Source organism: Dama dama, chromosome 9, assembly GCF_033118175.1.
Source record: "Dama dama isolate Ldn47 chromosome 9, ASM3311817v1, whole genome shotgun sequence".
NCBI classification, from domain to species: domain Eukaryota; kingdom Metazoa; phylum Chordata; class Mammalia; order Artiodactyla; family Cervidae; genus Dama; species Dama dama.
In genome coordinates this window covers 53,219,003-53,242,928 of record NC_083689.1, presented here as the reverse complement: position 1 = coordinate 53,242,928, position 23,926 = coordinate 53,219,003, and the positions used below count along the sequence as shown (strand labels likewise).

The following is a 23,926-nucleotide window of genomic DNA, read 5'->3' as shown; positions in this document are numbered from 1 at the left end:
CGAAGCAGCCGGGAGTCCGGCGGAGAAGACGGCGGGAAGTGCAGGCCGCAGCCAGCTCGGCCGACCCGCCTAGCTGCCCGAACACACAGCCGATCCCTCGCCTCTTACCTTGTGGATTCTCTTCAGAGCCATCGTGGGAGGTGGGTGGCGGCGGCCCCGGGGCGGGGACGGGGGCAGGGGAGGGACGGGGAAGGGGCGAGGGGGCGCGAGGCCGCCTCGGTGATTGCGGATCGGCCGGAGAAGATGGGGAGTTCCGGAGCGCGGTTCGGGCGGGACGGACTTAGGGCCGAGGCCAACTCGGCTCCTGAGCCTGCCGCAGCGGTCACCGCATCACCCGGCGGCGGCCCCTTTATGCGCTGCCGCCCGAGCCGCCGCCGCCACCGCCGCCGCCGCCACCGCGGTAGCTGCCTCTTCCTTCTAGGCTCAGCGCCGCCTCCTCAGCCGCCGCGGATCCCTCCGCCGGAGAGCAAGAGCTCAGGCCTCGGGCTCGGCCGGCGCCTCTGGGTAGGACAGCCGGAGGGACTGCCTGCTGCAGGTGGACCGAGGGACGCGCGGGCGGGCGGCGCCGCCGGGGTGGGGCAGCCGGGGCGCGGGGTGGGCCCAGGCCGAGGGGCAGGTCGGGAGAGCGGGGATTGGCGGGCCGGGGGAAGGGAGGGCCGGGCCGCGCCGGCGGCGGAGGGATACGGGCCGCCCCTGTGAGTACCTCACACGCCGTCGCCGTCGCCGTCGCCGCCGCGGCCGGCGAGAGGATGACGCCGCGAAGCGCACAGGAGAGATCTCGCGAGACTTGTGGCGCGGGTCGCAGAGGTTTGCCAATAGTGGTCCTTGATTGCCTTGACTGTGGGCTCGGATTGGCGTGATACCTGAGATGAATAAATGTTTAAAAGCGAAGGTTTTCCAGATCACTCGACCGTCCCCATAGCATAAACCGACCGGGGAAGAGCACGTAGGGCCATAGGAGGAAAGGACTTGTCCAAGGTCACACAGCTCCACAGTGGCATAGCTTGGGACTTCCCTCAAGTCAAGAGGCTGGTCAAATCTCTCTCGGGAAGCCGCGTGGTAACAGCCTGGGCACCTGCGGGACTATGGTTCTACATGCACACCGCCGGCAGCCCTGAGATGGTTTTCCCCACGAAGGCCGCAAGTGAGTGACAATTTGAATGTCTCTCAGCCACTGGCTTGTCAGGAGAGGTGCTCCGCTTGGTGAATTGTTACAAATAAGCAATAAAGCTGTTACCTCAGCAAAAAACTTGCACAATGTGTGCTCCAATAATAAAACCAACTTTGCTTTCAGCTCACCATCAAAAGCAAGCTTAGAAAACCTATTCTGGATAGCACTGAAACATGTATATTTAGCATATGTGAAACAGATCACAAGTGCAAGTTCGATGCATGAGACAGGGTGCTCAGGGCTGGTGCACTGGGATGAGCCTGAGGAATGGGATGGGGAAGGAGATGGGAGGGGGTTCAGGATGGGGAACACATGTACACCCATGGCTGATTCATGTCAGTGTATGGCAAAATCCACTACAACATTGTAATTAGCCTCCAATTAAATTTTAAAAAGAAAACCTATTCTGGGATTACTTTTAAAAGATAGAGGCAAAAAGTGAGTTCACGGAGCAACTACTCTGTGTGGAGGCCAGCAACCAGGACCAGAGAAATAGAAGGCTGACTGGTTTTATAAAGCCTGGTCTCGGAGGTGCTTTTTACCTGGTTGGGGACCCTGAAGACACAAATAAGGAATATTCTTCTGGGCGGTGATGCCTACATTCCCAAGTCTCCCCCAGGGTTTCCTGATTCTAAATCTGTTCTTACTCTGTCTGGAAGGCACCTTAAAGATCACTGATTAAGAGAGGAGAAACTGGAGCCCCTAAGGAAAAGGATCTTGCTAAAAGTCATGCCATAAGTCAGCCGCAAAACTTGTAATGCCTAACCTACTGAATACAGGTTGGACCCATAAGGCAGGGCCACCATGGATCCAGTGTCAAAGGAGGGCAAAGCTATGTCCAGTGGCCAAGGATGGATAGGTGTTAGGTTGGAGGTGGAGAGGAAGATTCCAAAGTCCTAAATCTTTTCTTCCTAAGAACTGTAATGGGAGAGGTGCAAAATGCTCATTGGTCACATTTTTAAAACTTTTCTTCAACAATACTTTGTATTAAAAAGTAATTTACATTTTTCATTGCAAGAAATACAGATAAGGAAGTAAGCAATACAGATAATAATACAGATAAGCAAAAGGAAGGAAACAAAAGTCTACTACACTCCCATCATCCAACAATTAACCATTTGTGACATTTAGTTTCTGTCCTTTCTGTGTTTTCCCATTATATATAAATATATATTTTTCTTTGAAAATGTAGGATCATGCCATTATACTATTTCATCATATACCTGTTTAAAAAAAATTATGGACTTAAGGTGTACAACATATGGATTTGATATACATAAACATAATGGCATGATTACAGTCATGACAGTTAACTTCTCTATTCATTTTGTGTGTGTGTAGTGAAAGCACCTGAAATTTTTGGTAATTTACTTTTTAAAAAATATTTATTTTAATTGGAGGATAATTGCTGTACAATATTGTGTTAGTTTCTGGCATTTATCAACATGATATCATCCATAGGTATGCATATGTCCCCTCCCTCCTGAACCTCTCTCCCACCTCCTACTCCATCCCACTCCTCTAGGTTGTCAGGTAACTTACTTTTTTTTTTTTCCAGTTATTTTTATTAGCTGGAGACTAATTACAGGTAACTTACTTTTAAAATAAACAATATATGGTGAATCTTCCTGTGTCAAGACATATTTTTATTATATTTTAATGGTTGTATATTCAATCATAAACATATCATATTATCACATTTTGGGGACCATTTAAGTTGTCTTAATATTTTTGCTATTAAAAATATTACTATATGGAACTTCCCTGGTGGTCCAGTGGCTAAGACTCCATGCTCCCAAAGTGGGGGGCCCTGGTTCGATTTCTGGTCAAGGAACTAGATTCCCCCATGCTACAACTAAGAGTTCATATGCTGCAACTAAGAACTGATGCAATCAAATAAATAAATAAATATTAACAATGGAACAACAGACTGGTTCAAAACTGGGAAAGGAGTACATCAAGGCTGTGTATTGTCACCCTGCTTATTTAACTTATATACAGAGTACATCATGCAAAATGCCAGGGTGGATGAATCACAAGCTGAAATCGAGATTGCTGGGAGAAATATCAACAACTTCAGATCTGCAGATACCACCCTAATGGCAGAAACCAAAGAAGAACTAAAGAGCATCTTAATGAAGATGAAAGAGGAGAATGAAAAAGCTGGCTTAAAACTCAACATTCAAATACCTAAGATCATGGCATCTGGTCCCATCACTTCATGGCAAACAGATGGGGAAAAAATGGAAACAGTGACAGACTTTATTTTCTTGGGCTCCAAAATCACTGTGGACAGTGACTGCAGCCACGAAATTAAAAAATGCTTGCTCCTTGGAAGAAAAGGTATGACAAACCTAGACAGCTTATTAAAAAGCAGAGACACTGGTGGTCCAGTGGTTAAGAATCTGCCTGCCAGTGCAGGGGACTCAGGTTTGATCCCTGGTCCAAGGAGGTCCCATATGCTGCAACGCAGCTGGGCCGGCATGACCTGCATGCCCTAGAGTCCATGTACCACAACTGGAGAGTAGTCCCTGCTCTCAGCACCTGGAGAAACCCCTCACACAGCAATGAAGACCCAGCACAGCCATAAATAATAACACAGCAGAAGATATTAAGAGGTGGCAAGAATACACAGAAGAACTATACAAAAAAGATCTTCAGGACCCAGATAACCACAATTGTGTGATCAGTCACCTAGAGCCAGACATCCTGGAATGTGAAGTCAAGTGGGCCTTAGGAAGCATCACTACAAACAAAGCTAGTGGAGGTGATGGAATTCCAGCTGAGCTATTTCAGATCCTAAAAGATGATGCTATGAAATTGCTGCACTCAATATGCCAGCAAATTTGGAAAACTCAGCAGTGGCCACGGGACTGGAAAAGGTCAGTTTTCATTCCAATCCCAAAGAAAGGCAATGCCAAACTATGCTCAAACTATCACACAATTGCACTCATCTCACACGCTAGTAAAGTAATGCTCAAAATTCTCCAAGTGAGGCTTCAACAGTATGTGAACGTGAACTTCCAGATGTTCACTGGTTTTATAAAAGGCAGAGGAACCAGAGATCAAATTGCCAGCATCTGTTGAATCATCAAAAAAGCAGGAGAGTTCCAGAAAAACATCTGCTTTATTGACTATGCCAAAGCCTTTGACTGTGTGGATCATGACAAACTGTGGAAAAATCTTCAAGAGATGGGAATACCAGACCACCTGACCTGCCTCTTAAGAAATCTGTATGCAGGTCAGGAAGCAACAGTTAGAACTGGACATGGAACAACAGACTGGTTCCAAATCGGGTAAGGAGTATGTCAAGTCTGTATATTGTCACCCTGTTTATTTAATTTATATGCAGAGTACATCATGAGAAATGCTGAGCTGGATGAAGCCCAAGCTGGAGTCAAGATTGCTGGGAGAAATATCAATAACCTCAGATGACAGCACCCTTTGTTATTGTTATCAGATGACATCAATAACCTCAGATGCAGATGACACCATCGTTATGGCAGAAAGCAAAGAAGAACTAAAGAGCCTCTTGATGAAAGTGAAAGAGGAGAGTAAAAAAGTTGGCTTAAAACTCAACATTCAGAAAACTAAGATCATGGCATCTGGTCCCATCACTTCATGACAAATAGATGGTGAAACAGTGGAAACACTGAGACTTTTATTTTGGGGGCATATGGAGTGCAGCACTTTCACAGCATCATCAACTTCCGTCTAGTCAAGGCTATGGTTTTTGCCATAGTCATGTATGGATGTGAAAGTTGGACCATAAAGAAAGCTGAGCACTAAAGAATTGATGCCTTTGAACTGTGGTGTTGGAGAAGACTCTTTAGAGTCCCTTGGACAGCAAGGAGATCCAACCAGTCCATCCTAAAGGAAATGAGTCCTGAATATTCATTGGAAGGACTGATGCTGAAGCTGAAACTCCAATACTTTGGCCACCTCATGCAAAGAACTGACTCATTAGAAAAGACCCTGATGCTGGAAAAGATTGAAGGCAGGAGGAGAAGGGGACGACAGAGGATGAGATGGTCAGATGGTATCACCGACTCAATGGACATGAGTTTGAGTAAACTCTAGGAGTTGGTGATGGACAGGGAGGCCTGGCATGCTGCAGTCCATGGGGTCGCAAAGAGTTGGACACGACTGAGCAACTGAACTGAACTGAAATATAAAAATATATTTTTTAAAAAAGCAGAGACCACTTTGGTGGCAAAGGTCTGTTTAGTAAGCTATGGTTTTTCCAGTAATGTATGAATGTCAGTTGCACCAGGAAGAAGGCGGAGCGCCAAAGAATTGACTCTGATGCTAGGAAAGATTGAAGGCAAGAGGAGAAGGGGATGACAGAGGATGAGATGTGGGATGACATCACTGAATCAATGGACATGAGTTTGAGCAGACTCTGGGAGATGGTGAAGGACAGGGAAGCCTGGCATGGTGCAGTCCATGGGGTGAAAAAGAGTGAGAAACGACTTAGTGACTGAACAGCAACAAAAATATTGCTATAGTGGATATTCTGTAGTTAATCTTTGTACAACTCTGAGGGCTTTTGGGTATAAATTCCTAGAAATGAAATTGCTCTGTCAAAGACTAATCAGATATTTACATCTAAGTTCATGAGGGATAAGAATTTATATTTTTCTTTTCTTGTAATATCTTTGTCAACTTTTCATATCAGGGTTATCCTGGCCTCATAAAATAAGTTAGAAAGTGTTCCTTCCTCTGTGTTTTGAAAGAATTTGTGTAGGATTGTTATTTTTTCTTCTTTAAATAAATATTTGATAGAATTCACCAGTGAAGCCATCTAGTCCTGGAGTTTTCTTTGCAGGAGGAATTTGATAATAAGTTAATTTCTTTAATATGTATGGGGCTATTTAGATTTTTTTTTCTTCTTGTGTCCATTGTTTTTCAAGGAATTTGTTCATTTCATTTAAGTTGTCCAATTCATTAGAATTTGCTCATAGTATCTAGTTTTTCCTCTACTACCTGTAGAAGAAAAATTTCCTAGTCCAGGGGCTCTTCCTGACCCAGGGATCGAATCTCATCTCTTGCGTCTCCTGCATTGGCAGGCAAAATCTTTACCACTAGTGCCATCTGGAAGTCCTAACAGTTATATAGTATTTGTTACTTATTTGTTTTTCCAATAGTGTGTAGAGATCACACAATATAGGTAATGGATGTGCTATGGGAAGAGAATAACATCTGTGCTTGGTGGTTTCTGAGAGAGGATTATGAGGGACTTTTGCTTTCTAAGTCAAACATTTCTGAAATGTTGAAAGTTTTCTACTGAGCATGTATTATTCTTATATAAAGAAAAGTTTTAAAATCTATAACATGAAATAGCAAAAATTGGATACAGTCTTAACTATTCACCAATTAAGAAAGGTTAATTACAGCACTGAATTCATACTACAGGATACTGTGCTACCATGAAAAGAATGATTAAATCCATATGTCCCACTGTGGAAGAACTATCATAATATTGTTGAGGTAAAAAACAAAAACTCCAGCAAAATGTAGTTGATATAATTCCATTTCTGTGGGTTAAAAAATGTCCAATAAAAACTCATGGAGCTGCTTACACTTGAGATTTGCACAATTTATTCTAATGAATATCTTTCTTTTTTTTCCTTAAATATTTATTTATTTGACTGCACCAGGTCTAAGCTGTGGGGTCTTTAGTTTTGACATGCAGAGTCTTTCTTGGTCGCAGCATGTGGGATCTAGTTCCCTGGCCAGGGATCAAACCTGGATCCCCTGCACTGGAAGCCTGGAATCTTAGCCACTGAACCACCAGGCACATGCGTGACAAATACCTGAATAGAAGTTTTTTTCATCTTTATGAAATTCTGGTTACATCTGTATATGTGTTAGAATGTGCATGGGAAAATATCTGAACAGATGAAGACCAAATTTTTAACTTAATTATTCCTGGGGAATTACTTGAAGGGAAGGCACTTGCACTTTTTGCTTTACATACTCCTCTATATTATTTACGTTTTAAAATAATGAACATGGAGATTCCCTGGCAGTCCAGTGGTTAGGACCTGGAGCTTTCACCACAAAGGCCACAGGTTCCACCCCTGGTCTGGGGAACTAAGGTTCCGCAAGACTCAGGGATGGGCAAGATAAAAAAATGATTTTCTTTTGTTATTAAAACCAAATAGAAAAATAAAATTCTTTGTCTTCTATGGGGTCCCCTGAATCACTCCATTGATTTAAAGGACATTTTTGCTGCCTTCCCTCCCTCTCAGTGGATAAAGAAAATGAAGTCAGAACAGCCCAAAGGCTTCAGGCAAACTGTGTCCAGTCCACGTTGACAGTATTACTGATTTCCCCTTTAATTTGCATTAAAGAAACTGAACTTTTGGTTGAAGTCGCTTTTGTTTCAAGGAGAAAGCAGACGAACTTTAATGCTAGGTACTGTCTCATGACCTTTTAACATTAACACGGCTCTCAGGAAAGAACTGGAATTTGGCGGCAAAGCTCTGCGTGAACATTATCACTTTTTAAATGTCTTATTTTTGACGATGCCCTAGAAGCATTCTTTTGGAGAGGTTCTTGGTCCCATAAAATTTAGCCAATGGGAAACAGGAACCAGAGACCTGAGAGGCGGGACTGGTTTCGAGAATCTTCAGCTGCGAGTGAGAAAGCTGCATCTACAGCCGGTCTCCTCACAGCTTGTGGCTCTGTCCTGGTCCCAGTGTCTCTGCTGGGGGCAGCTGCAGCCCTCCCGCCAAGTGGAGCAGGGGACCAACCCGAGCGGTTGGTCTTTCCTCTGCATTCAGCCCCACCTACAATCCAGGATCCACACAGATTTAGAGGGATGATTGGGCTCAAAAAAGGCAGAATGATCAAAGAGATGAACACAAAACAGGGCGAGGAAAGGGGACGTTCTAACAGAGGCTGGGGGCTCACCTGCCAAGCTTTAGCTTTCAGAATAATATTTTGACTATAGTAGGGTAACCCAGATCCATTGTGAGGCATGAAAGAGGGGCTGCCTCAGTAGCTTTACTGCTTTACCTTTTAATATTTTTGTCTGATTTTTAAAGTTTTATTTATTGTCAAACAATGCAGAAACCTATAGAGCTGAAAATTAAAGCCACCTTCTCTAATTCTACCTTCCTAGAAATAACTACCATAACAAATACTGTGTGTCTGTCCAAATCTTTTAATGTAAATATTGTATGTATAAATATATATATGGTATGATGTAGTGGTTAACAGGTTAACCACTAAAAGTTAGTCTGTTAGATACAGGCTAACTTTGACAATTCAGCCTTATCCTGGACATCAGTTTTCTCAAATGTAAACTGAAGATAATAATAAATAATAGCTCCTTTTTAAAATTAAAAAAAATTTTATAGACATGGATTCATACTACCTTTGTGGTTCTATAAGTGTAATTTCAAATGAATTTTTAAAAATTCTTACAGATTCACAGGGAGTAGCAAAATAGTATTGAAAGTTCCAGTGCCCTTCATTCAGTTTCCCCCAATAGTTACATCTCACGTAATGATAGTACAATATCAAAACCAGGAAACTCATGTTGGCACAGTGTGTATATACAGTTTAATGTCATTTTATCATATCTGCAGATTACTGTGACTACTACTGGAATCAAGATGCAGAACTATTCCAAAACTACCAAACGCCTTCACAGTACCTGTTACAGCCATGTCCACCAACCATCAACCTCCACATCTCTGCTGCTACTGCAAAGTCACTTCAGTCGTGTCCGACTCTGTGCGACCCCATCCCTGGGATTCTCCAGGCAAGAACACTGGAGTGGGTTGCCATTTCCTTCTCCAACGCATAAAAGTGAAAAGTGAAAGTGAAGTCGCTCAGTCATGTCCGACTCTTCCAGACCCCATGGACCGCAGCCTAACCCTTGACAATTACTAATTTACTTTCCATTTCTGTAATTTTGTCATTTTGAGAATGATATATAAATGAACTCATACTGTATGTATGAGTTTTGAGATCCTTTTTGAGACTGGCTTTTTTCACTCAGCAAAATACCCTTGAGATCCATTTACACATCTCAACATTAATTGTTTTTTATTGCTGTGTAGTATTCCATTCTGTAATGTACTTAAAACTTTTTTAAAAATTGTAGTAAAATACGTGCACATGACAAAAATTGCCATTGTAATCATTTTTAAGTGTACAGTTCAGGGGCACTAAGTATATTTACATTGTACTTAATGTACTTACTACATACAACCACTACCACCACCCATCCATAGAAATCTTCTTCATCTTGCAAAACTGAAACTCTGTACCCATTAAAGAATAACTCCCATTTCTCCTTCTGCCACCCCCTGGCAACCACCATTCTACTTTCTGTCTCTATGAATTTGACTACTCTAGATAGCACAAATAAGTAGAATATATAGTATTTATCCTTTTGTGATTGGCTTATTTCACTTCACATAATGTCCTCAATAATCAACCATGATATAGCATGTCAAAATTTCCTTCCTTTTTAAGGCTCAATAAAATTCCATTGTATGTAAATCCATTCATCTGTTGATGGACATTTGGGTTGATTCTACCTTTGGCTATTGTGAAAAACGCTGCTATGAATATGGATGTTCTATAATGTACTTTTGTTTGTTAAAACTGTATCATGCCACCTGTTAACAAAATAGTATATGAAGGGAAATTTTTCTTTGTAAAAGTAGTCTAGCTAATATTTTAAGTAGTAATGAGAAAGTATCAGCATTTTGTGACCTCTGATGAATTAATTGATCTAGGCATGGAGTGTAAATGACTGCTAATTTTTTAGTAAGAGACAACCAGACACTATTTGCCTTCTGGTAGAAGTACACCATACCAACTATGAAGCAGTGTTGCCATCAAATCTCTACATCGTACTATGTAGTAACAGGAAATACAAAGGACAGAGAAGCAGATCAAAACTACCTCAGAAATGCAACCACAAAATTCAGATTGTGAGAACAATAACAACACAGTTTCTTTAGCAAGAAGTTGCAAGTAAGGACACACACACACACAGAGGAAACTTATAAATTGAAAGATATTTAAGAATCCCCACCAAAAACTTGTGCAAATGTTCGTAGCAACATTATTCATAATAGTAAAAAAATGGAAAAACCTAAATATTTATCAGCTGATGAACAGATAAACATGATGTGGTATGCCCATGCAGTAAAATATTATTCAGCAATAAAAACATGCTGCAACATGGATGAAACTTGAAAGTATGTTCAGCAAAATACACCAGTCATGAAAGACCACAGATTGTATGATTCTGCTTATGTGAAATGTCCAGAATAGGCAAATTCATAGAGACAGAAAGCATATATGGGGTGATGGGGGATTTGGGAGGTAAGGGCTAAGGAGTGAGGGTTACTTTGGGGGATGAGAGTGTTCTAAAATTGACTGTGATGCTTGAACAACTCTAATATACTAAAATGTATTAAATTTTACATTTTAAATAGATGAATTATATGGTATGTGATTATATATCAATAAAACTATTAAAAAGTATTTAAGAAGCATATGAATCAATCACAACATGTGGACCCTATTTATATTCTGATTCAAGTGATTAAAAATGAAATTTATGATACAATTGGAAATTTGAACACTAACGAGATACTTGAGGATATTAAAATATTTATTACTATTTTTAAAAGTGGGATGACAGTATGGTTATCACACAATGGGATGATACTTTTGGTTTTTAATAGGGTCTTTTACTTTCAGAGATACATACTGAAATATTTTTATAGGTGAAATAATGTCTGGGATTTCTTTTATTTTTATTTATTTTTGGGGGGGGATTTCTTTTAAAATGAGTCAGGAAATAAACAAGTGAAGATAATGAAACATGACTTCCCATGACATAGTAATTATTGAAGTTGGGTAATGGATCTATGTCAGGCTGGATAAAAACACAAGCTGGAATCAAGATTGCCGGGAGAAATATCAATGACCTCAGATATGCAGATGACATTACCCTTATGGCAGAAAGTGAAGAAGAACTAAAAAGCCTCTTGATGAAAGTGAAAGAGGAGAGTGAAAAAGCTGGTTTAATACTCAACATTCAAAAAACAAAGATCATGGCATCCAGTCCCATCACTTCATGGCAAATAGATGGGGAAACTATGGAAACAGTGACAGACTTCATTTGCTTGGGCTCCAAAATCACTATGGTGACTGCAGCCATGAAAGTAAAAGACGCTTGCTCCTTGGAAGAAAAGCTATGACCAACCTAGACAGCATATTAAAAAGCAGAGACTTAACTTTGCCGATAAAGGTCCGTCTAGTCAAAGCTATGGTTTTTCCAATAATCATGTATGCATGTGAGAAAGTGAAAGTGAAAGTTGTTCAGTTGTGTCCAACTCTTTGCAACCCCATGGACTATACAGTTCATGGAATTCTCCAGGCCAGAATACTGGAGTGGGTAGTCTTTTCCTTCTCCTAGGGATCTTCCCAACCCAGGAATTGAACCCAGGTCTCCCACATTGCAGGTAGATTCTTTACCAGCTGAGCCACAAGGGAAGTTCAAGAATACTGGAATAGGTAGCCTATCCCTTCTCCAGCAGATTTTCCTGACCCAGGAATCGAACCGGGGTCTCCTACATTGCAGGTGGATTCTTTACCAACTGAGCTGATGTGAGAATTGGACCATAAAGAAAGCTGAGCGCTGAAGAATTGATGCTTTTGAACTGTGGTGTTGGAGAAGACTCTTGAGAGTCCCTTGGATGTCAAGATCAAACCAGTCAATCCTAAAGGACATAACTGAGCGACTGAACTGAACTGAATGGAGGTATGAGAATTTATTGTAATCTAGTCTGTCCACCTTTGTGTATGTTGAAAATTTTCCATAAAAATACATACTAATGAACATATTTCCATGTCAATATATGGAGATGTACCTCATGCTTTCTTTCTTTTTTTTTTTTTTAGTAGTGAAACTTTTATATTTGGAATTAGCTAGATGGACTCAGTTTAGGTGATCCCAATTTTGTTGGCAACATTCAAAGCATCATAGTCAGGAGCCAGTTGAACATATGCCTTCTTCTCTCCATCAGCCCTGATCAGGAGTTGACCTTAGCCACATCAATGTCGTAGAGCTTCTTCACAGCCTGTGTAATTTGGTGCTTGTCAGCCTTGACATCCACAATGAATACCCGTGTGTTGTAGTCTTCTATTTTCCTCATGGCTGACTCGGTGGTGAGGGGGAATCTGCTGATGGCATAGCAGTCAAGTTTGTTTTTCCTAGGGGCACTCTTCTGAGGATATTAGGGCTGCCTCCTGAGCCATAGTGTTTGGCTGACGCCAGGAAGGTGGGTGACATCGGATCTTCTTTTTTGGTGGATGTGGACGCCTTTGAACACTGCTTTCTTGGCCTTCAAAGCCTTTTCTTTGGCTTCGACTTTAGCAGGGGCAGGGGCTTCCTTCTTCGCCTTTGCCACCATCTTCATGAAAAAGGGTTTCTGTATCTCATGCTTTTTAAGAGCTACATATACTTCCATATTTATATATAAACAATTCCCTATTAGAGGATATTTGGATTGCTTCCAAAATATTTAATATTCTAAACAATGCTGCAGGAAATATCCTTGTCTCTGCTCATCCTAAAGGAAATAAGTCCTGAATATTCATTGGAAGGACTGATGCTGAAGCTGAAACTCCAGTACTTGGGCCACCTGATGTGAAGAACTGATTCATTTGAAAAGACCCTGATGCTGGGAAAGATTGAAGGCAGGAGGAGAAGGGGATGACAGGGGATGAGATGGTTGGATGGCATCACCGACTCAGTGGACATGAGTTTGAGTAAACTCCAAGAGTTGGTGATGGACAGGGAGGCCTGGCTTGCTGCAGCCCATGGGGTCGCAAAGAGTCGGACACGACTGAGAGGCTGAACTGAACTGAACCAAACTGCCCAACTAGCCATTTCCTTAGAATAAATTTCTAGAAGTAAAAGTGTTAGGTCAACTGATGTGAATGTTTTAGATTTTTATATACATGGAGAGATTGTTTTCTAGGAAAATTCTTGCACTTACTTATTTTCCCACACTTACAATAAAATATTGGTCACTAGCAATCCTTTCCTTTTTCATAAAAAGAGTTTATTGCCATTTAACTTTTATACCATCAAATTCACTCATTTCAAGAGTGCAAGTCAATGATTTTTAGTGCATTATTTGTAGTTATACAACCATAGCTGTATAAGTTATGCAACCATTACTCTATAAGTTATAGTTAGGCAACCATCTCCACAAATTAATTTTAGAATATTTTTATCACCCCATAAAGAAACTTAGTGTCCATTTATTGTCAACCCTTAGTCCTACTCCCAGCCCTATATGAACAGTAATCTACTTCTTATCACTATAGATTTGCCTTTTTAGGACATTTCATGAAAGTGAAATTATATACAATATGTGTTCCACTTAGCATGCTTTTGAAGTTCATCCATGTTGTACCATGTGTCAATATTTTGTTACTTTTTATTGCTGAATAGTATTCTATTATATGGATATGCCATATTTTGTTTATGCATTCATCAGTTAATTGACAACCAAAATGCTGTTTCCCCTTTTTGGCTATTATAAATAAGGCTGCTATGAATATTCACATGCAAGTCTTTGTGTGGGCCTGTGTTGTCATTTCTCTGGGTAGATACCTAGGGGTAGAATTGATGTGTCATATGAAAATTCTGTTTAGCGTTTTGGATAACTGACAAACTGTTTTCCAAAAGACCTGCACCATTTTACATTCTCACCAGAAGTATAAGAGGATTCTGACTTCTCCGCATTCTGACCAATGCTTGTCTTTTTTTTTAATAGTCTCTTAGTAGGTATGAAATGGCCCCTCATTTTGCTTTTGATTTGGGACCATATTAGTAATCTCAAGACAAAAATATAGGTGATTTTAATTCTTTGGGATAAACCCTATGAAAGTGAAAGTGAAAGTCACTCAGTCGTGTCCAACTCTGCAACCCCATGGACTATACAGTCCATAGAATTCTCCAGGCCAGAACACTGGAGTTCTTTCCCTTCTCCAGGGGAGCTTCCCAACCTAGGAATAGAACCCAGGTCTCACAGACTACAGTCAGATTCTTTACCAGCTGAGTCACAAGGGAAGCCCAAGAATACTGGAGTGGGTAGCCTATCTCTTACCCAGTGGATCTTTCCGACCCGGGAATCAAACCAGGGTCTCCTGCATTGCAGGCAGATTCTTTACCAACTGAGCTATCAGGGAAGCCCTGGGGTAAATCCTATAGCAACAGTAAAAACAACAACAGTCATCATTTTTACTGACCCCTGACTCTGAACTTTATTCTCATTTAATCTTCCAAACCACCCTATGAGGCAGATACTACTTTTAAGATGAGTAAACAATTTCCACATCAGGAAGCCAAGGCTTTGGTAAAGATAAGCACAGACAGTTGTATAGCACAAAGGAGGGGTCCTCATTTAGACTGTGGGGCTCAGGGGAGGAGTTTTGGAGGGGACAACCTCTCATTTGAAAACTGAGTTACACATAGGTGGTACCAGGCCTTGGTGAAGAAGGGCTGCCTTGCCAGGCATAGGAAAAGCAGGCACAGGGGCTCGTGAGTTGGGGGAGCTATTGTGGCCGTTCTCTCCCCTATACCAGCATCCAGTTCCAGAATTCCCAGGACAAGCATCTGTCCCCCGCCAGCTCTGCCTGTTTCTCCCCAAGACCCCTTTGTCATCTTGTAGACCAGATCCTGCAACCAAACTACCCTTTGAGAATAAGGGGTTACTCCAATTACTGCCCAGCCCCTGGGAATGGATGGCCTGTCACACTCACAGGGTGGCCTGAGTAAGATCAGCATGTCCAACACCAAAGCCAGACTGGAAGTCATGCACCTGTGTATGTGTGTGGGGTCTCCTTGGTAAGCCACACCCTCCCCCAGCCCCAGAATCTCCACCTTGAGGTTTACTCCTGGGAATCAAAATTTCCCTTCTAAAATATAAACAACCCTTGCAAAGGGGCACTTCAGCCTTTAACTCCTTAGGACAAATTGTATGAGTTATTTTATAGAGAATAATGAGAAAGATAATTATCTCTTTCAACAAGTGTTCATGGAGCAGCTATTTTGTGCTAGCTCCTATGCTGGCTTCTAACACTGGGCACCAGGATGTAAAGGAGATAAAGCCCCAGCCCTCATAGAGCTCACATCCTAATGAAGGAGTGTTTAAAGTTACTGTAACCATGTAACAAATTACCCCAAAATTCAGTGAAGTAATAATTTAGTATGCTCATGGATTTCCCAGGTCAGAAATTCGGATAGGGTACAGTGTAGATGGCTTATCTCTGCTCTGCCGTATCTAGGGCTTCTGCTGGAAGCTCTCTATGTGTGGTTGTTGGTCCTGGCAGCCTGAGTCCCTAACTGGGGCCAGAGGCTGAATATTTGAATGTAAAGGGAATAAGAGTGCCCTGAGGATGAGACTCTGAAAAGGACTGTGGCGCTATAATAACAGCTCATGTTTCTTTTTAATAATTTTATTTATTTAAGTATTTATTTTTGGCTGTATTGTATCTTTGTTGCTGTGCAGGCTACTCTCTAGTTGAGGTAAGCGGGCATCTCATTTCAGTGGCTTCTCTAGTTGCAGAGCACGGGCTGTAGGTTACACACTTCACTGAAGCACATGGGCTCAGTAGTCGTGGTTCCCAGGCTCTAGAGCACAGGCTCCATAGTTGTGGTGCAGATACACAGGATGAGTTGCTCTGTGGCATGTGGGATCCTCTCAGACCAGAAATGGAACTCATGTCTCCTGCATTGACAGGCAGATTCTTTACCACTGAGCCACCAGAGAAACCCCTCAGCTCATGTTTATTAAGTGCTTAGTATGTGCCAAATATAAGGAAGACATCCCACGTAACCCAGGAAAGTGGGTGAAAATGGAGCTCCAACAAATAATTTTTTTTTAATTATGTTTTTTCTTTCCATAAAGAGAAGCATACTATTTTTTGCTCCAACTTGCTGTTTTACATGTCAATATATCAGGGATATCTTTACATGTTACATTCAGAACTATACTTTTCTTTTTAAAGACTGTAGAATCTTTCATAATAAGGATTCTATCATAGGTAATTTAATTAATCCCTTATTGAGGGAGAAAATTAAGGAAAAATTAATTTTTAAAAATTAATTTTAAAAATTAAGAAAAATTAATTTTTCTTGACACGTTTGTAGGATAAATCCTAGATGTATTATTAGCGGATGAAAGGATATGCAAATTTAAATTTTCAGTAGGTATTGCCAGATTATTTGCTAAGGAGGCCATAAGATTTACACTCTCTACCAACAGTATTAGTAAATAAGACCACATGATTCCCTACACCCAACAACATCCCTCATCACAAATGGGTGAGGTATACCTTTTCGTATGCTTTTTGGCCACTTGTATTTTATGCTCGGACACCTGCATGTCTATATCTCTCAAGCTGGCGTCTTTATTTATAAAAATGGGGTTGTAGACAGATGGGAATCCCAAGTGTGAAAATTACAAAATCAAGAATGAATGACCCCCGCCCCCAAAAAAGAGAATGAATGACCCCTCCTACACTGTTGGTGGGAGTTACATTGGTACAACCGCTATGGAAAATAGCATGGAGATTCCTTGAAAAACTAAAAAAAAAAAGAGAGAGTTATCATATGAGCAATCCTACTCCTAGGCATATATCCAGAAAAGTCAGAAGCTCTAATTTGAAAAGATACCCATACCCCAGTGTTCAGAGCAGTACTATTTACAATAGCCAAGACATGGAAGCAACCTGAATGTCCTTCAGGTTGAATGAATGGATAAAGGGGATGTGATGTATATACAATGGAATATTACTCAGCCATAAAAATAATGAAATAATGCCATTTGCAGTGACATGGCTGGACCAGAGATTATCATACTAAGTAAAGTAAGTCAGACAGAGAAAAGCAAATATCAGAGAAATCACTTACATGTGGAATCAAAAAAGGATTAAAATGAACTTATTTATAAAACAGAAATAGACTCATAGACATAGAAAACAAACTTACCGTTACCAAACGGAACATGCGGAGAGGGATAAATTAGGAATTTGGCATTAACAGGTACACACTACTATGTGTAAAATAGATAAACCACAAGGACCTACTTTATAGCACAGGGAACTACATCTTGTACCTATAATGGTAAAGAATCTGAAAAAGAGTAACTGAATCACTTTGCTATATACCTGAAACATTATAAATCACCTATACTTCAACTGAAAAAAAAGGAAAGAAAATGGGGCTTTCCTGGTGGTCCAGTGGTTAAGGATCTGCCTTGCAATGCAATGGACACCGGTTCGTTCCCTGGTCTAGGAAGATCCCACATGCTGAGGAGAAACTAAGCCTGTGAGCCTCAATTACTGAGACTGACTGATGCAACTACTGAAACCTGGGTGTCTAGAGCCTGTGCTACCCAACAAGAGAAGCCACTGCAATGAGAAGCCTGCACACCACAACGAAGAGTAACTCCACTCACTGAAACTAGAGAAAGCCTGCATGCAGCAAGGAAGACCCAGCGTGCATCCAAAAAATAAAATAAAGTAAATAAATAAATCTTAAAAAAAAAATGAAGGGCAATGCTTGTGCAGTTCCCACCTTCTTACCTCCTACCCTGCAGATGAGAACCCCACACAAGATGGCTCCCTGTTTGAATAAAGCCCCTGGCCTTGAAGGGAGAACACTAGGGATTTCTGCCGAGTGGATTCTGAACCTTATTTGTAACTCATTGGAAGCCCCCCACTGATGGTAGCCGGTGACAAACAGCATCCACGTTCATCTGTAAGAAGATGACACAGCTTTATGGGAGTTACCAGACACTACAAATTAAACACAAGAATCCTTGAGAGGCCTTGAGGAAGGCTCTAAAAGTGAGCCCACCCAGTCCCTCCTTGAGAGTGTGTCCAAGAGGCAAAGTCACCCACCAGAAGGAGGCTTTGCCCCCACTGCCACTTACTCTGCTGAATAATACTGCACCAGGGGCTTTCCCAACTCTGAACACAATTTCTTCACCTGGGGATAATAATAGCACTGACCCAATGGGATTGCTGCAGCATCTGGTGAACTCATGTGCCAGGCACCAGGCACCTAACTAGGTAGTTATTATTATTCTTACAGGTCTCTGACAGAAGGTTTCTAACCTCTCTGTAAGTAGCTCCGGCTTCCCTGGTAGCTCAGATGGTAAAGAATCTGCCCGCAATGCAGGAGACCTGGGTTTGATCCTTGGGTCAGGAAGATCCTCTGGAGCCACCCTCCATCCTTTCTGGGACACGCGTTTGCAGGCATATGCTTGCACACCCCCTGTTCCCCATCTCCAAGGAGCAGGGAATGACTACCCACTCCAGTATTCTTGTTTGGAGAATCCCATGGACAGAGGAGCCTGGGGGGCTACAGTCCATGGGGTCACAAAGAGTCAGATAGGACCGAGCGACTCACACACACAGACACACACACACACACACAGACACACACACACACACACACACACACACAGAGACACACACACACACACAGACACACACACACACACACACAGACACACACACACACACACACACACACACGTGGCTCTCTTACACTGCTGTCAGTAGGTAAATAAAATCCCTCTGTAGTCTAATCTCATCCCTCCTACTGCTGATTCAGCTCCTTCACTTGAGTTCTGGAGCAAGTAAAGGTTATTTTTAAGACCCTCTGTAACTTACTCTTTCCCCTCTGGTTCCAGGCACAGTCTGTCAGACACCTTTGGGGAGGGAAGGAGGCATGAGAGGGGGCAGTGCTCACAGCAGCACCTCCCACTCTTTCTTTGTCCACACCTGTATCTGAAGATTACATGCTATCTGCTGTGTGGCGTGTGGGATCTTAGTTCCCCAACCAGGGATCCTAAAATGGGAGCTCAGAAACTTAACCACCAGACCACCAGGGAAGTCCCCCTCCTGGTCTTTAAACTTTGCCTGACAAAGCCCAAGGGGGACTATTGACCCCTTCCAGAGAAAGAGGGGGTGGGTGATGGGGCTAGGTTTAGGATTGGGCCTCAGCCTATTGCTTAATAATCATCATAAAGGCCTTTCTGGCCTTGGAGCTTCCTGAGGGGCTTTCACATTCAAGATGCTCGGGCCTCCTTTGATCCCTCTCCCTCCAGTGGTGGACCAGTAATACATAACAGTGGCCTCTTGTTACTGAGCACAGAGCACAGAAGGGACCGTATCTTTAGCACTCGGTAATAATAATAGCTAGCATTGACTGAGTGCTTAATAGGTACCAAATCCCTCACAACTATTCTGGGAAGAAGATACTGCTACAGGCAAGGAAAAGAAGACAGAAGGTCCTTAACAGTTCAAAATTATGGCAACCAAAGGGCCAGGTTGGCATCTGAAGTCCTGCTGGGATTCTGAAACCAGTATGCAACACCTCCCTGCAGGTTGCACTTCCAAACCTGTTAGTCCTCTTCCTTCTGCAGTGCTCCAGCTTCCTCTGACCTCCTCTTACCAGGAATTTTTTTCCAGGCGCCTCTCTCACCTCCAGGACATCCACTGGTATTTTCAATACCCTCCATCATCTATCATTGTCCCTCCAATTATTTAAGACTCTTCTAGGGTCACAAAGTGATCCCTCCCAGTCCAGCCACCCTCCATCCTTTCTGGGACACGCGTTTGCAGGCATATGCTTGCACACCCCCTGTTCCCCATCTCCAACAAAACAGGCTACAGCCATTACAAATTGTGCAGCAGCAGGTTGTAGTGACAGAAACAAATGTTTAGAATGTCTGTTATTTAACTTTTCATAGTTTTGAAGAACATGATAAAATATTATATTAAATATTTCTTGCTGTTGCTTATCTGTGGTTTCTGATTTATTTTCAAATGAGCATGTGTTAATCTTGTAGTAAAGGGAGAAAAGCCCATATTTGGAAAAACTTAGGTAGAGATAGGAGTTAATGGCCTTTGGCTGGCTTTGTATTTACCCTCTGATGGATTCTTGCTTCCCATGGCCCAATAAACTCCAGAGTAAGAAGCCCCAGCAGCTTTAAACTTTTGGGTCAAAAGAAAAGCAGTAGCAAGAAAGAATACCCAAGAACTTTGGTAGTCTCTTTTTTGCTACTCTTTGGTGTTAGCAGTTGAATCTCTGATGACCTGGAGTCAGGGACATGATCCTGGCGGTGCCAATAGGGAGCTGGGGGTCCCCTCTCTTTCTCTGATATGGATAATTGATCCCTTTTAGTTCTTATGCAGGTAGACCTCCAAGACGAGTTTCCCAGAAGCCCCCTTCCACAAAATGTGTCCCTTGTTGTTCCCTGGTACACCAAGGGCTGAACTACCTCCTTCAGAGATTCCAGCCCCTCCCATATTATCCTCCTGCCGTTTCTCCAGCTCTCCTCCTTCACTGTCCTTTGTTCAGGAGATGAACTCAGATGGTAAAGAATCTGAACTGCAATGCAGTTCGATCCTGGGATGGATAATCCCCTGGAGAAGGGAATGGCTACTCACTCCAGTATTTTTGCCTGGAGATTTCCATGGGCAGAGAAACCTGGTGAGCTATAGTCCATGAAGTCACAAAGAGCTGGACAAGACTGAGGGACTAACACTTCCAGTTTCAGGCATGTTCAAGCTCTGGGGTCATTGTAGGGTATGTGACAGGCAGGCTTTTGAGATGAGTCTCAGGTGGCATCTGGGGTTTTCCTGGTGGCTCAGTCAGTAAAGAATCCACCTGCAATGCAAGAGACCCAAATTTAATCCCTGGGTTGGGAAGATCCCCTGCAGAAGGAAATGGCAACCCACTCCAATATTTTTGCCTGGCAAATCCCATGGACAGAGGAGCCTGACGGGCTACAGTCCATGGGATCGCATAAGTCAGACACGACTTAGTGGCTAAACCACCACTCAGATGGCAAAGAGAGTCTTAGCAGGTAGGAAAAATGGGAAAGAGTCTATAGGCCAAGGCATAGAGGAATCTGTGATAAAGCCAAAGGATGGGAAGTGACAGGAAATGAGACTGAAAGGCCCTTACAGGCCAAGCTAAAGGTTTGCATGGGATCCTGAGGGCAGTCTGAAGTCATTGAAGAGTTTGGGCTAGTGAGTATATACCAGAAACACAAAGAGAAGTGTTAAATATCTGACATTTATTGACCACTTGCTTTGTAATGAAGAGAGTTTATTTCATTTAGTCTTACCAACAATTTTATGAACTAGTATTATTTCCATATGATTTTAAGGGAAAGTAGAGTATGGGAAGATTGTTTCCTCAAGCCATTGCAAGGTGCTGATCCTGGAATCTATTCCTTTAATTGTCATGCTAGCAGACCTGAGTAAGGGCAGGGATCAGTGAAGAGTCCTGGAGATGACTGGGAGACAGAATGAAACACTGGATTCCATGACTGCCTGGATGTGGGAGTGAGGATGAAAACCTCTCAAGGATGATGCCCAGTTTTGCACACCTGGGAGACGCATGCAAAAGCACACATTCTCTGGGCCTAAGTACAGAGATAAGAGCCAGAATCAGCCAGTCAGCGGACCCATTCTGATGGGTTGGCCGTGTCCGCAGGGAAGGCCCAAATCAGCCACACAAGGGGCGCTATAGCAGGAGCAAGCGCCTGCCTTCCTGGTCCTTTCCCAGTGCCAGCCAAGCAGCAGGAGAGGCCGAGGGATGCTTGGAGCAGGGCCATCTAGCAGAGCCTGGGCCCTTGGCAACCAAGCCCCATGAGGGGACCGCACAGAACGTGCCAGGAATGGCAGCTGCTGGGGCAGGTCACCAGAGGGGTGGGGGAAGGGTATGGACCCAGCTGCGGGCCAGGCCTCTCTGGTGGTCTCTGTCCTACTGTGGATGAGGGATGCACCAGGCTGTGTGGTATCCCCGACTCTGGGGTCCCTGAGGGGTTGTACCTTCCCTACCCTCAGGCAGCAGGCATTGACACTATGATCTGACCTCTCTGACCCCTCAGATTCCACACTGAATCCCTTTGTTACCCAGCTCAGGTCTTCTTGCTTGAAATGCAGCAAAGCCAATCTACTGATACTTGATTTCGCTGAGGGACATTACAGTGTTTCTTGCAGGGCACCAAGCAAGGAGAACCGGGTGGCTAGTATTCAAAAGGCCCAAACTCCCCAGGAGCTTTCAGGCAAGGGTTTTAAAAGGTAACAAGAAGGGGTGAAGGTCACAGGGAGTATAATCAGCTCCTGAACATTTTTCTGAATGGCTGGTGGTGATGCTTCAGGAATCTCAATCATTAGCCTTCTGGTTCCAATCAGTCTGGAGTCTACATGCTTGTGGGCAGCATGTCATCATCATCCTCCACTGGGTGGGGGTTTAAGTTTCTGCAGAACAACTCACACTTTTGTCTATATCCCTTCAGACTCATTACTCTAGTCATAACTGCTTGAGTCTGCTCTTTGGAACTCAGGGAAGGCCAAACAAGAAGCAGGGGCTTGTACCTGGGAAGGCCCCGCAGGGTCCTGCTCATTTTCAGTCTTCCCTTTTCTTTGACAGTCCTCATCCTGAGGGAGACAGGGATGGGACAAGAAAGGGAATAAAGCTTTGGACAGGCAGCTTAATCATAAATTCAGCATGGGAACTGGGCTTTAGGGATTCCTCACACCCCTCAGACTTCCTGTACCAGGTTTTGGCCCCTCACCACCCATTTCCTTGCCCTCTGGCCACCTTATTTCCCTTATCTCAAAGCCAGTCCATTACCAGGTCCTGTGGATGCTCCTGCCCACCCCCCTGTTCTCCCAAATTCAGCCACTTCTCTAGCCCCACTGCCTTTTTCTCAATTCAGGCCAACACCCACTCAAGGCGGGAAGGTCACATCAGCCAGCAGTCCTGTCCTCTTTCTACACTGCAGCTGGAGGAGGGATCTTTGCAGAGATTCTTGTTGTTCCCTGGATGAAAGCTCTTCAGTGGCCTTCTGATTCCTTTGGTATAAAGACTAACCTCATCGGGCTGACCCACCAGCCTTTCACAGCCTGGTCCCTGCGATCTCTAGCCTGTCTTTCACAATGTCTCCCTCACATGCTGAGCCATAGTCCCACCTACTGTAGAATCACTAGTGGAGCTTGTTAAATGTGAAGATTCTGGATCCCCACCCCCAAGTCCACCAAATCAGAATCCCTGAGACTGGCACCCATGTCTAATAAGCCTCCCATGATTGAAACTTACTTCTTGTAGCTCCTCCAAAAGCTAGGGCTCGTGTAACAAATTCAACAAAACCTTTTAAAATGGTCCACATCAAAAATAAAAATCTTAAAAAAAAAAAAGAAGCTAAGGCTCTCTTTCCTCCTGGGCTGTACACAGGTTCCTCTTGCCTGGTGACTATACCTCCTCAACTTCCTTCATACTGTTTAGAGGTCACCTCCTTCCTGCCCTAGGCTTACTCCTAAAACAACTCATTAAGTGGAATTTTGCCTGTCTGCTTCTTTGTCCCCACCCCTCATCCCCAACCAGAATGTAACCTCCTATGGTAAAGTGCCTGGCACAGAGAAGGGATTCAATAAATACTTCTTGAATCCCAAATGAATTAATATCTGGGCATATTCCAAGCTCAAGGATCTGGCATGGTGCAGGAAGAGAGAAGAGCAACCAAGAATAAACTGGCCCTGAGCATGGAGAAGTGGAAGTATCTAGGGCTTAGGAAGTAGGGGTCCTTCCAGTTCCCTTCAAGCAGCTACTCAGAGGGGTCTGATTAAGGGCACAACCACCTCCCAAGGGTACCAAGGAGAACCTATGTTTGT

General features: G+C 43.0%; 2 protein-coding genes across 2 annotated transcripts in view; both read right to left on the bottom strand.

Annotated features, from left to right (window-relative positions):
• Positions 1 to 390, bottom strand: part of UBE2D2 (ubiquitin conjugating enzyme E2 D2) — a 42,031-nt gene extending 41,641 nt beyond the window's left edge. The window contains exon 1 of the mRNA XM_061151451.1: positions 109 to 390. Coding sequence (XP_061007434.1) covers positions 109 to 132 — 24 coding nt within the window. The 5' untranslated portion in view covers positions 133 to 390. The remainder of the gene's footprint in view (positions 1 to 108) is intronic.
• On the bottom strand, positions 350 to 23,714 carry LOC133062450 (transcription initiation factor TFIID subunit 4-like). Its single transcript, XM_061151450.1, has 3 exons — positions 22,631 to 23,714; positions 20,690 to 20,909; positions 350 to 863 (listed from the first exon to the last, which is right to left on the bottom strand). Exons 2-3 carry the CDS (start codon positions 20,746 to 20,748, stop codon positions 350 to 352), a joined length of 573 nt encoding a protein of 190 aa, XP_061007433.1. The 5' UTR covers positions 20,749 to 20,909; positions 22,631 to 23,714.
• Positions 23,715 to 23,926: the final 212 nt, after the last annotated feature.

What these genes read in the sequence shown, in the direction of transcription:
- LOC133062450 (XM_061151450.1), bottom strand. Translation starts at nt 20,748, where the DNA reads ATGGACTATAGCTCACCAGGTTTCTCTGCCCATGGAAATCTCCAGGCA. An exon ending in CTCCAGGCAAAAATACTGGA is followed by an intron (nt 864 to 20,689) that starts GTGAGTAGCCAT and finishes TATTCATCTCAG; the next exon opens with GTATCACGCCAATCCGAGCC.